The 12,993-nt window shown below is 46.1% G+C and overlaps 1 protein-coding gene and 1 long non-coding RNA gene across 2 annotated transcripts in view; one reads left to right on the forward strand and one right to left on the reverse strand.

Annotated features, from left to right (window-relative positions):
- Window positions 1-216: 216 nt before the first annotated feature.
- P2RX7 (purinergic receptor P2X 7) overlaps window positions 217-12,993 on the reverse strand; it is a 16,479-nt gene continuing 3,702 nt past the window's right edge. The window contains exons 4-13 of the mRNA XM_019507306.1: window positions 11,686-11,758; window positions 11,076-11,172; window positions 9,437-9,517; window positions 8,787-8,916; window positions 7,555-7,685; window positions 4,242-4,335; window positions 3,959-4,024; window positions 3,755-3,868; window positions 3,278-3,376; window positions 217-2,477 (exon numbers count right to left, since the gene is read on the reverse strand). Coding sequence (XP_019362851.1) covers window positions 2,001-2,477; window positions 3,278-3,376; window positions 3,755-3,868; window positions 3,959-4,024; window positions 4,242-4,335; window positions 7,555-7,685; window positions 8,787-8,916; window positions 9,437-9,517; window positions 11,076-11,172; window positions 11,686-11,758 — 1,362 coding nt within the window. The 3' untranslated portion in view covers window positions 217-2,000. The remainder of the gene's footprint in view (window positions 2,478-3,277; window positions 3,377-3,754; window positions 3,869-3,958; window positions 4,025-4,241; window positions 4,336-7,554; window positions 7,686-8,786; window positions 8,917-9,436; window positions 9,518-11,075; window positions 11,173-11,685; window positions 11,759-12,993) is intronic.
- LOC109290604 lies at window positions 4,326-9,464 on the forward strand. The gene is made up of 2 exons (XR_002095620.1): window positions 4,326-5,842; window positions 9,035-9,464. It is a non-coding gene; the product is annotated as an uncharacterized LOC109290604 (long non-coding RNA).

Below are 12,993 nucleotides of genomic sequence, written 5' to 3' on the forward strand. Positions count from 1 at the left end.
GAATGAAGTCTCAAGTCACCAAGGAAGGTGACAAAGAGCTCGTATTCCTACTAATATTTGGCTGCCCAGATACCATGATGGGCTTTTGGAAACACAGATAGTCATAATAATCATAACAAGAAGAATAAGCAAATGGAACTGGTAGGTTGGCTGTGGGAATTCAGTATCAATACTATTGTGTAACCACTAAAGGAGAGACTTTTACTCTGCCACAAGTACATTAAACACTCTTTATTATGACTCAAAACTTACCAGGAGGATAAAAGGGTTGCAGAATAACATAAATCATGCATCAAACAAGACCTAAAATGTCAATCTCAAATGAACCTCCAGTTCCTGATGCTGGCATCTGTAGTACAGATCCAAAAGCAAAGAAAGTGTGTTAACCAACGTATGTATTAGTGTAGGAAGACTGTTAATGACTTCAGGAATCCAGTCCCAATCAATATATATAATGAGATGCTGTTGCATGAATGTCAATGCAATTTAGTATACGCTGCCACTGGAAATACAATTAGAGCTGGAATATTTTTCCAGCAACTTGTTCTAAAATACCTATAGACAATTAAGAGCAGAAGCTATTGAGTTGCACAAGTATAATAATGCAGAGCTGACATAACCCTAGTCTAGACTAGGCTTTATTATCCCTCTTGCCTCATTTCTACAAGAAGTTACAAGGGGTGGATCAGAATGAAAGGAAAAATAACACAAAACCCACAGGAACATTAGCCTGTATCTACCCTTTATTTGCAGTCTCAGAGCTCTCCACACTCCTGAGATTGCAGGCTAGCAATGAAGCTAGTGCCAATTCCCCAAGCATTATGAAGCCTAGACTGAAGTCAGAGCAAATCTGAGGCCAAAGTCTGCTGTCAGCTAAACAGATACCATCAGGACAAGATCAGTGAATGAAGCATCGGTTTAAATGAGCGCAGACTTCTGTCTGTCAGTAAGGTAAGAAAGCAGGAAAAATGTTATTCATTGCAATTCCTGAGTTCATGCTTAATGGGGCACCACTGCGATAACCGTACGGTTAAAAATGCACTGTCTGTGTTACTAACCTCACCCAGAGGGAGCTAATTTCTCTGGTAGCATCTTCAGCCTAGTTCATACTACAGAGTTTTGCTGGCAGAACTGGAGACAGCCCTGGCCATGGTCCACCCAGCAGCTGGTGGCCTCCCAAAGCTTTATAGCGGAGCCATGTGAAGCTACCAGAAGCAAGTGGACATGTATGTACTCTGGCAGCTTGTGGGGTGGCTTGTCTGCCACCGTAAGTTCTGCGTGCAAAGGCAGCTGAGGAATGACAGAGCCTTGGGCCAGCTGCAAAGCTAAACAAGCCTGAGGTAGCCGAGTTGTGGCACAGCTTTCTCCAGAAAATACATATTCAGGGGCCCAATCCGGTCAGCTGTCTCTCTCACACTACTTGTGTGACAAAGGACTGATAAAGCGTCTGAGTCTGAGCAGACCAATGACATGAATACTCTCCGTTTTATAGCATCTTTCCTCCAAGGCTCCAGAACCCTTTCTTAAGGTAGGTAAGAATTACTCCCGTGATCCAGAGGGAGAAAGAAGGGTCAGATTTCAAGTGCCATCTATTTTTGGCTTCCTTAACAGTTCAGCTCCCATCTTGAGATGACTATTGGTGCAGTCTGATTTCTAAAGATGCAGAGTACCTTTTGACTTCCCTTACCGTTGCCATTGCTCTAAATCTCTGCCACATTGGGCACCCAACACCTGAGGTCACATCTGCAAGTGATGGCCTCCATTCTTTGTCCAAGTCCGCTGAGTGAGGAACTGAACCCAAGACTCCTGCACTAAGCAGAAGATAACAGTACTGCCTCACAGATGCCACTGGGTAGAGAATTTATTCATGCAGCAGTGCAGTATAAGTAAACAAATTTCAGTTGGAAAATGCTTTGTAATAGAAAAGGAGGCTTAATTGTGTAAAACAAGCTGCATAGCAGGGCTAGAACTGCATCAGAGGCTTAGGAAAGGTAAGCTCCTCATCTCTTTTTGAAACCAGAATACTTGCCATCTTCACTGGGATATGCTTCCCTGATCTTCCACCTGCAGCAACTCGGGATTAGAGCTCGGCCTGCCAACTCTGCAGAGCCAAAACGCCAGTGAATATACTGTTTGTAAGCACAGTGACGGAGCTGGTTATTGAGGGTCTCAGTATTCAAGTCCAACAAGGGCTCTTTGTAGAGCAGGGTAAACTCCAGCGTGGATCTGGAAAGAACAAGCTGCTCGAACAAAGGAGAGGCTGTAATGCATGTCCCATCTTTTCTTCGGCAGCAGAGCTGTTCCCATAATGCCTCTGTTTGCTGGCATTTCCCACAGCAGCACCAAGATGGGAGCTTGTGGGAGGAGGAAGCTTCTTGCCCTTTACTTTGAAGAGGTTGCAGCTCTTGGGCTTTTGCAAGGGCAGAGGCCTGACTGGAGTGCTTGGTAGCATCAGTAAACTCAGGGTATATCTGCAACTAAAATCCAAAACAAACCCATCATCAGTGAAGTAAGGACATGTAGTGTTTTCTTTTGCAGTTTCCGTATCTCCACTTACCTGTCATTAGTACATCACTCTAAATTTACAAAATTGGATTCTCATTGCTCAAGCCTCATATTTAATACAGCAAAACAGATGTAAGAAGAGTCAAGTGGCAGATCTGGAAAATGATAGCTTACCTGCCTCGAAACTGAATGCAGAACAAACCCTCAGCTAAGGGGGGCCAGGTTCCCCAGGGCTGGTTCACACACATACCATGTGGACATTAATTTAAATACACTGTGTAAATTTATACCCAGTGAAAGGTGTTGGATCAACAGCCCTGGTGGCAGGAGTCCTTTATCCACATAACAGTCACAGCACAGGCAATCGCAGTTCATGTTCCCTGGCCAAGTTCTTTAATCCCTGGATCACATATCTCTAGCACTGAATGAATAAGTTAATTTTCACAATCCTGGCCTTCCTTTGAGAGCACTAATGAGGGAAAACAATTATAGTGGATGGTTTCCTTAATGCAAACTCCTATCTAATTGGAATTGGATAGATCAAATCATTGTAATGGACATCTACAAAGGGTGTCTGCCAAATGGTAGCAGCATCTTTTAATTTTATTCAAATACATTTATTTTCAGATTACAGAACAAAGTTAAGTTCTGGAGTTTTGCAGGGTCCTGGCCCCAGCCCTTCCAAAACTTGGTAGTGTCAGGGGAGAGGCCGGGGAAGCAAAACTCAACTCACTCTGGAACCGAGTCCACAAACGCAGATGCTTGTTCTTACCTTAAGAGCTTGACCCTTAATATTCTGCAGACTCTTGTCCAGTGGCTTGTCTACCAGAATCACGTGTGGCTTATCAACATATGACACGTATATCACCGTCTGTAACAAGAAGAGTGAGCATCCTCAGGTGGGGCAGATGCTGCACTGTTTTCTCAGATAAAAGCCCCACAGAAGGTGCATGCTGAGTGGGATGCTGTTCCAGGCAAGAGGAGAATATGGAGGAAGGCAGGGCAGAGCAAGCAGGTGGTGAAGGCACAGGGAACTGGAGCAGAGGGAGCAGGAAGAGATGCTGGTAGGAGTGAGGTGATGCAGTTTTATGGCTGAGATGAAGGCACTCAGCTCTCTCAGACTCCTTACAAAACCCTGGCCTAGAGGCTCAGTTTGTGCCACAGAGGAGGTGCAGCATGAATACTGAGAGGGAGAGTGTGAATTTGAATGTGCGACTTAAGCAGCTGATCAGCTGATTGCATTCCTTACCGCTTTTGGTCCTGGCATAGTCTCATACTTCTTCCTGTAGTAATATTCCTTGACAGGTGATTTGCAGCAGGGAAAAATGTTTGAAGTAATAAGAAAATCGATGATGAACACAGCCTGGTGCAAACAAAAACAAGCCGTGATTCAATTTTCTTAATGAGACGTCCTCAGAGTCATTTCCATAAGCACAGGAAATAAATCTCTTACCAAGCCGAAGTAGGAGAGGGTCGACCCAATGTACACCACCAGCTCAATGAAGTCAAATTTTCCAGCCTGGTGCAAAATAGAACTGAGTGATTAGATGTCACCAATGAGGACCATTCCCTTCACACTGCTCTTTGGGCAAAGCAAGGCCTAACACACAACTTGACAGCGCTTCCCTGTCTCTGTACACAATGCACCTGAGCAAGTCCAGCATTTCAGAGAATATTCTAGGTGTGACAGCACAGCACCCTATGGATTTGGGGGGAATCAGAAGAATAGCATTTACTGTGCCAAAGACGAGGATGTCAAAGCGTATTCCATAGGCCTTGATTAGCGTCCGCTCCTCCTTGCCGCTGGCATCCTTGAAGTACTTTGCAAACCTGAAAAACAAGTGAACATCTGGGCAGTTTGAGGGAAGCCCTGCAGTGGGTCCTCTGCCAGCCTGGCACTCTGGGCAGATCTGGCACCAAAGCCCAGGCAGGGTAGAGAGCTGGAGAATAGCTTCCTGCAAGGGAGGATGTGCTCTAAAGGGATCCCAGGGAAGGTACCAGGAGTTTGGGATCACTGGAAGGGGAAGGAATCAGCTCAGGATAAGGGAGTTCCCAGAAGAGAGATAGTACAAGCCTGGGGTCTGTTATCTCCCTGCAACTCCTGCTGCCAGTTCGTGCTATAGATCCTCTGCCAAGAGTGGTACCCAAGGGCAGGTACCGGTGATGGGAGCCCTGTCAGGCCCCATGTTAGGAAGTCCAGGTGGGGGCTGCTGGGGGCAGAGCAGGCACAGAGGTGCAGGGCCTTGTAGAGATGCCTTGGGTATCTATAGGGTGGGCCCTGTGGCCGGTTTCCTGAGGGAAACTGTGGAAACAAATCTCCTAAACTGTCCCTCAGGAGAAGGCAGCCTACCCTTACATCAGGGTGAGCTTAAGACTGAGCAACATGTGAGGCAGGACCACTGGGCTTGGCCCAAGTCAGGCCCCCAAACCTCTTGAGTGTTCAAGCACTGGACTCCAGGGAATATATTTCGTGTTCCAGGTCAAATCAGCCAAATCAGTTCCAACTCCTATCAATTAAGCAGGACTCAATCATTCAGAAAACCATCTTGCTTGAGCAGGCAGAACTCAATCGTTCCAAACGCCATGTAGGGTGCTACAACTGGTGAGCGTCCTCCATCCCAGACCCATCGCCCTGGGACTTCAGATACTCCCAGATCCATTGGCAGGCACCCTATGCACAGACCCAAGCAGGAGAGTGGTTTCTTCCCAGGAGCCTCAGCCCCTTTCGGAAAGGTGCTGCATGCCTTTAACTTCCTGACATGGTGGGTGCCAAGAACTCGCACTCCTCTTCAGAGTGACTAAAGACAAAGTTTCCTTAAGCTTTCCAAGATGTACTTTAACACCTTAATCCTAACAAACCAGCCTCAGCCACCTTTTGCTCCCACCTCGAGGCATTGCTCTTGTGAGCTGAATTCTGTACAGCACTGAAGTGCTTGTAATCTGCCTTGTATTCATCAGCTTTCCTTTCACTAGGATCTACTTTGCAGTGAGTCACTCAGCAATACACAGCATAATGGGCTTTAATTTTCCTTGCTGGGCAGACGTGAAATGTTCTTTCATTTTCCGCAATCCACGGCTGACGCATGTTTTACTGGCCAGGGCTTGGCTAAGTCTCTGATGCCTGCAGCTCTGTGCGATTCTGTTTTGAGGCTGTACCAGCATCTTCTGGATTGGGCAGTTCTTCCCCATGCTACTTGCTATCTCTGGAGGATGATGAAGAAACGTTGGCTCAAAATGCCACAGAAAGTTCCTTCAGCGTAGTGCTCCAGTTGGATGTATAACAGCTTCATGGATGGTCAGATGAAGCAGCTGCACCTTGAACCCTTTGCACTTGGAAGTAAGTCCTGATCCTATTAAATCGGTGGGGTTCCACATTGGTGTAGAGCAGCAGGAAGAAGCAGGCTGCCCAGGCCCAGGAGATAACCCACGCAGAACAACATGCACAGTCCACGCCTCAGGAAACAACTCTGTTTTATCCTGCTACACGTTCCTCCTAAGATCCTCCCCCGCACCCTCTCTCCACTGCGATGAAAGCACCCATGCATCTCATAAAGACCTACGGATCCCCAAACCTACCCAGGAAGGCAAATGATTACTGCTTTTTGAGTTTACCCATTGCCATTAGATTCCACTAGGTAGAGAACATGGTTGTACCATTGCAGTTGTGCTACCCTGTCTTGCCCAAGTCACATCTCTGTCAATGTGTTTACATGTGTGAAGCTTCCCCATGCAAGGGAATTCTCCAGTCTGCTTGGTGGCTTCACATGTTCAGAAGAAAAGAGAGACTTTTGAAGCCAGGTTTGGCTCTCCCCTTCTGTAACAGGAGACCCTACCTCCATTACTAGAGAGCAAGAGAGAGCACAAGGGTCAGAGTGGGAAAAGGGACACTCATCTTTAAGGTGGGCTGCTTGCAGGCTGGAAGGGGCAGCTCCTGGGGATACATAAAGTGAGGAGAGCTGACCAGTCAGGCCCTGGCACTGCCAGGGAAAGGAGCACCTGGAAAAGAGCTGTGTGGTGACTGGACCTGAGACTGTTTAACTGGATAGGCCCAGGAGGGCTGGAGCCAGGGGAAGCCCCAGCACTGAGCAAGCATGTAGTCTGTTCATTATTTGTGGGTTGTTTTGGACCTAGCCAGCCCTGTGGCTGGTGGGTTATGTTGGGGACTAGCCAGCCTGCAAAGCTGGGGAATGGGCAGGGTCCTCTAATTGCAGACCACATACAAGCCTGAGCAGGGATGGCCCAGTGATACGAACACAGGGAAAGGTGCCTAAGTTTGTCCATTTTGACTGAACTGAGGAACTGTTCTTTAATCGATGTGACCATCAAAGCCTGTCCCACATGCCCTGTTGTTTCTTGCCTGCCACAGCAAGCGAGGGCAGGCAAGGGCTGACCGCAGGACCCTGGGACGCTTGGGACCTGCTGCACCTCCACCAGCACAAACCTTGTGGGGGTCCAGAGAAGTCGGTGGAATTATTCCAGATTTATGCTTGTTTCAGTAAGAATAACATTTGGCCCCATAACCTAGCTGGAACTGAACCCTGGCTGAGTTATTTTTGGCACAAAAAATGGAGCTTCCTCCTTGGAGACTGTACACATGCTTAGAAAATAACTGAGACCCAAAGCTGAGAAATTAGATGGATGTTTTGCAAACTCTCCTCCACCCCCTGCTTCTAATTAGCTTTGTCAGACTCTTTTGGGCCAATTTTCTATTAGGATCTAATCAAACTCCCTGTTGCCCATTAACCTTCCCTGCCCTACTTTTTCAGATTACACATCTTTCTGATGTTAAACCTTTCTTTTGGAGGGAAGAGGAGGGAAATTGGGTGCGTGACTTTTTTTTTTCCTTTGTCCATGCTGATTAGCACAGTGCTGGCCAGTCGCAGTGCAAGCTGGCAGTCTGCAGGTTTCCTCCGAGCAGCCTGCCCATGCTTCATCGTCTGAATTGACCATACTGCTGGGGACTGGGGTTTTTTTTCAGCAAAGTTTTCAAACAGCCAAGATAGAGAGCATGCTGCTGGCTAGGTATGACAGTGAATGCCTGTCTCTTACCTGAAGTTGTAACCAGGGTAGTCTTTGGTGGTTTTGTCATCGAGACGACGAAACCTGTACTTCGGACTGCAGTGGTGGGACCATTTGTCCAGGTTACAGTCCCAGTTAATCTCGATACCCATGATTCCACCCTGCAGCCAGAAAAAGGAAATGAGCTCTACAGCATGCTCAGGAACACATGTAGAAGACTGAGCAGGGTCCCGTTCTGCCATTGCTCTGTGCCCCAAACTCCTAGTGAAGTAAAGAGAGATCTGAGGGTGTTACAGTGGCAGGATCACACCCTCAGATGTAGTGCAAGTGTAAATGCATTTCCACATCAAGCCAAGGCTGCTTGTACATGACTCCGAATTCCTGCATGCTAGAACCTAGAGTTCACCCTAGTTCTGGAGGCATCTCCTGGTTTTTTGTGTTTTTTTTCCTCATCCTCTAATTAAAAACAAAATCCTGACTTAGCTCACCCTCTCTGACCATGGTTTGATTAAGTTAAGCCAAAGGCAGCTCAGCTGAAACTTTAATGAACTCTGACAGGAATCCCAAATGCAGATCTGTACCTGAATGTTGAAGTTTTGATGGACTTGCAGCCTGTCTGGACACTGGAACCCAGTAGACGGGGTTTGGTTATTGGTTCTGTGCAAATCACTTTATTTCTCCATAACTCCCTTTCACCCTTCTGTAAATACTGACCTTAGAAACAGGTTGTGAGACTCAGCTGGCTAGTTTGCTACACGTGTTCTGCTTGGGACATTCATAAAATAAGACTTGGTGGAAAAGCACAGGCCAGGATATAAGGCACTATTTCCAGATGAGATTTTGGTAGGTTTTTTCTCCCTAAGACATTACTGAGATGGTGCCCTTTAGCAGAAGTGAGAAAAAAATAGGAGTCCCTGCTTGATTTTGACTTAGGAAGACTATTTAATTAATGAACACAACATGTCGCTCTGTGCTGTAGAGTGCTCAATGCTATGAGGTTCTGGTCTACAACTGGGTGCTATGGTAATACAAATTGGTAATTACAGTTCAATCAATGTAGGTCTAATCCTGGAAGACACTGAGCATTCTCAAGTCTCACTAAGTCCAGGGATAGTTGGGGGCACTCTGAACCTTGCTGGATCAAGCTCTAACTGGAACACGTCTGTTACGAGAAGTAATGCAATATATTAATGAGGAAATAAAAGAGCAATAGTGCAGAGGAATTCTAGCAGTGATCATGAAACCAAATGAGTGCCTCAAACCTGAACTGCCATGTCTGAAAAATTCTCTCCTGTTGCTTGGAGAATATCTCCCAGCCGGAAAATGGGACAGGTGGGTGCAGTAATCTTGTTGAATGTGCATGTAATATTGAATTTTGGTAAAATATTATTTCTGCAGAGAACAAAAAAATATTTGAAAGGGTAAATTAAAGTTCTTCTCTGAAAAGCATCTATAAATGCAGCTATGTTCACTCAATTTACAAATAAATTGAGGCTTTCTTTTCTTATAGCTACCAGCTCTACAGACACCAACAGGGGCCTGAGAGCTGAGCTGGTTCCTTGACTCATTGGGCATTACCACCAGCAAGACTTTGCAACTCAGATGTATTATGTCCTAAATGATACTTATGATCCTAACCCTTCAGGGGTTTTACTGAGGCAAAATCCATGAGAATTTACAAGCAAGTCTGTTGCTGATGCATGAGACGAAATAGAGTCAGTCTCACCCTCCTAAAACTGTGTTGGCTTAGAAAGAACTAACAATAGTAAAAAACAGTAAAAATAATCATTTTTTCTGCCAGGTACATTCACCCCTGAATACACAAATCTGTTGAGTTAGACAAGCCATTTTTATGTAATCCTTTTTGGGAGAATTGCTTCTCCAGAAGTGATGAAGTAACGTTTTTACTTACGCAGTATAATTAAATTTTGGAAAGTGGATGTTGTTCTTTATTAGTACCGTGAAGTTTTCAGCACTCCTTAGAAGGGCAGGCCTAAGAGAAGAACATATTTATAAATTTGTAACGCAAGCTATTAAACCAGCTATCTTCCTGGAGTTAAATAGCTCCATTTATGCCACACTACTTTACTATTACCTGGAAAATTATAAGTAGGAGGAATATGACACTGAAAATAATGAGTTGTAGACCCAGGAATTGGATGGCTTGGGGGACTGGGAATGGAAAACCTGGCTTTCTTAACTGCAGCTGTGTCTTTGGGGCAAGCATTATCTTCTCACATTTGCTTGTATGGCATGTACATTATGGGGCTGGATTCTGATCGAGATGCCTAGATACTACTCTAATAACAAGAGCAGATTGCCACAGCAAATCTTGCCATACAGGAGCAACAACCAGTGGTGCCAGCCAGGTCACTTCTATGCATTTTTGCCTACAGAAACTGGTATGCCTTGACCAGTCTAGACCTAGGGGCCACCTTAGGTTGCATTACCCTTGACCATGACCTTTAATTTGAATTGGGCAGGGTGTGTCAGGCAATTCCTATTAAGAGCTGAAAGAGCTCAGCTGAAGGACGAGCTGTAGGAAAAATAAGTTGTGGTGGAAGGCTTTATAGCAAGGGTACACGTACAGGAACAAAGGCCTCTGTGGGTTCTGCAGGAGATCCTGAGTCAGGTGAAAAAAGGAACCCTTTTTGAACAATGCTGTTGTGCTTACCCTGAAAAAAAGTCTGACAGATTTTTGCCTGTAGTATTCCTGCTTCCAGCCTTGCAGAAACAGACCAACCGCTCACAGGAACAAAATTATACTGTGCTTTAAACTGGCACAGCTCCATTCAAGTCAAAGTTGCTGCACCAGTTCTCACGTGCAGGGAATTTGTCCTGTATATCCAGCAGTGAGGTCAAGTTTAATATAACAGATGATTGAACTAGTTTCTTGTGTACGTACGTCAAATGCTGCTACTTAACAGGGACTAATGGAATAATATATCCTTAGATCTTAAGTAGAGTGCTCATCTTATTAATTAATTAATTTACTTTTTCTGATACAGATGAGTGACTTCACGTTTAAGTGGAACTTTTGAATCTGAAATATTTTATAATTGTGGGATCAGAGCAGTTAGAGATGGGGAAACAATTAAATTAAAAGGTCCCATTTATAGTCTACTTCTGGGCTCAAGGAAGAGTTATTTTCTCCAGTATATTTTTGTGAGTTTTGTCAAATTTTACGTTACCAACACTAGGGCATTTTACTGCTTCCCCTGGGACACTGTTACAGTCAGAATTTAAAAGAATTTCCCACTTATACAACTAATGAGACCCATATTGTGTTTTTCCTCAACATATTTATAAATTATCAAAATGCTGCTACCAAAATAATGATTTATGGACCTGTCTTTTATGAAAGAGAAGATGTTAAAAGATAACTGTCAATAATTTCTAACAATAATAATAAGGGCTAGAAAGGAAACTGCTGTTTTACAAGGTGCATTTCCAGTGGCCCACTAGGAGGGGCTGAGAAACCTCAGCTCTCACTGCTTTGCAGGATCATACCCTTAATTACTAAATAAACAGGCAATACGCCTCTTACTTACACTGGGGCACCTTTTACTGATTCCACAGGGCACCAGGCAGAGACTTCACAGGTCTTAATAGTTGCATTATACTGTACACACTTTCCTGTCTGAATTCCTGTACAGAAGGGGAAAAGGAGTTGTTCAATTGGCATGTGAAGCAGCACTTTTCTGCTACATGCCGTGCCATTTTGCACATGCTAGCTCCTGAGCCAGATCTAATGTAGCTGTGTTCACGTGGTGCTATAGTTCTGCAAGACAGTGTTGATCAGCCCACCCACAGCGCTGCCCTGAGGCACCCAACTACCACCTCTTTGGAGGGTTGTGTGCAGAGCTATAGCACAGTGCTGCCCAGCTGAACAAGAGTGGTACAGACATACCTGAAATGATTGTTCCTCTGCCAGGCTGAAAGCAAAGCTGCATTGTATCAGTAAGGCTGATTCAATGCCCATAAGAACTCCTATTTTGATGATGAAGCCAATAATGTTTTAGGTACCCGTTAGCATTTTACCAGAGCTGCACCACCGTTCTGTCTGTAGAAACAAGGTCTTGTGCAGCCTGCAACTATCAACAGTGCAGTAGAAGGGGGAAGCCAGAAACGAGTTTCAATCTGAATATGGGACCCACGTACCATTGCTCAGGGAATCTGTACGCCCTTGTACACAGTGCCTGTCTGAAGAGCAGATATATTTGGCAATAGGGTACTGAAAAAAAAATCAACATAAAAGACAGTTATTTATAAATATTTCCTCCCTCCCCCCACAATAAACTGATATAATCGGTTTGCCTCTCCATGCCCACAGAGACATGAGCACAAGGGGAAGAGCTAGACCAGGAATTAAGTCAGCTCACGGAGGTCATTAGGTCAAAGGACATGGTCATCGTGGGTGACCTGAACTTTCCAGACATCTGCTGGGAAGAGCAGCCAGCCGGGTCTGACTGCTCACGTAGGTTCCTAGCCTTGTTGGACCTGGTGCTGGCCACGGGAGACAACTTGGTGAAGGGGCTGCAGGTGCTCGACCACCTGGGTGACAGCAATCATCACCTGCTGGGATTCACCATCCAGCGAAGGTGGCAAAGGCCTGCAGCAAGGCAGCAGCCCTAGATTTCAGGAGGGTGGACTTCAATGAGCTAAGGAGAATAGTTGGGGAAGCACTGAGGTCCCAGAGGGGAGGGGAGCCAGGTGTGTCGCTCCTTAAGGAGACGATCCTCCAAGCCCAAAGGGAGGTAATCCCAACACGGATCAAAGGGGGCAGGAGGGCACAAAAGCCCCCATGGCTCACCAAAAGCATCCGGGAATGTCTCCTAGCTAAAAGGGAGGCGCACACCCGATGGCAGGGAGGGGCCATCACCAGGGATGACTACACTGCGGTGGCTCGGGGATGCAGGGTGGGGGTCAGGAAGGCCAAGGCAGAGATGGGACTGGGACAAGTGACCCGGATCAAGGACAACAAGAAGTCCTTTTTTAAATACATAGGGGGCAAAAAGAAGGTACTGGGTAACGTGGGGCCCCTGCAAGACACGCTAGGAAATTTGGTCGTCACACCAGACAACAGAGCTAACATATTTAATGACTTCTCTGCCTCCATTTTCCTGAGCAGGGACCAGGTCACCCCCCCCGCTGGGCCCTCCTCAGGCCCCGGGGAGGTGCACCCAGGCCGTGGGTCAGGAAGGATGTATTTAGGGAACGTCTGGAGGGGCAGGACATATTCAAATCAGCTGGTCCGGATGATCTCCACCCCCGAGTGCTGAGGGAATTAGCTGAGGTCATTGCAGGACCCCCAGTATGGCTGTACAAGCACTCGTGGTGCTCTGGTGTGGTGCCAGAGGACTGGGAGAGGGCCAATGTAGTTCCCATCTTCAAAAAGGGAGGAAGGAGGACCCGGGGAAATATAGGCCAGTCAGTCTTACCTCGATCCTGGGTAAGCTTTTTGAGAGA

The sequence above is a fragment of the Gavialis gangeticus genome, unplaced genomic scaffold (assembly GCF_001723915.1).
Source record: "Gavialis gangeticus isolate Ggan-Ray unplaced genomic scaffold, GavGan_comp1, whole genome shotgun sequence".
NCBI classification, from domain to species: domain Eukaryota; kingdom Metazoa; phylum Chordata; order Crocodylia; family Gavialidae; genus Gavialis; species Gavialis gangeticus.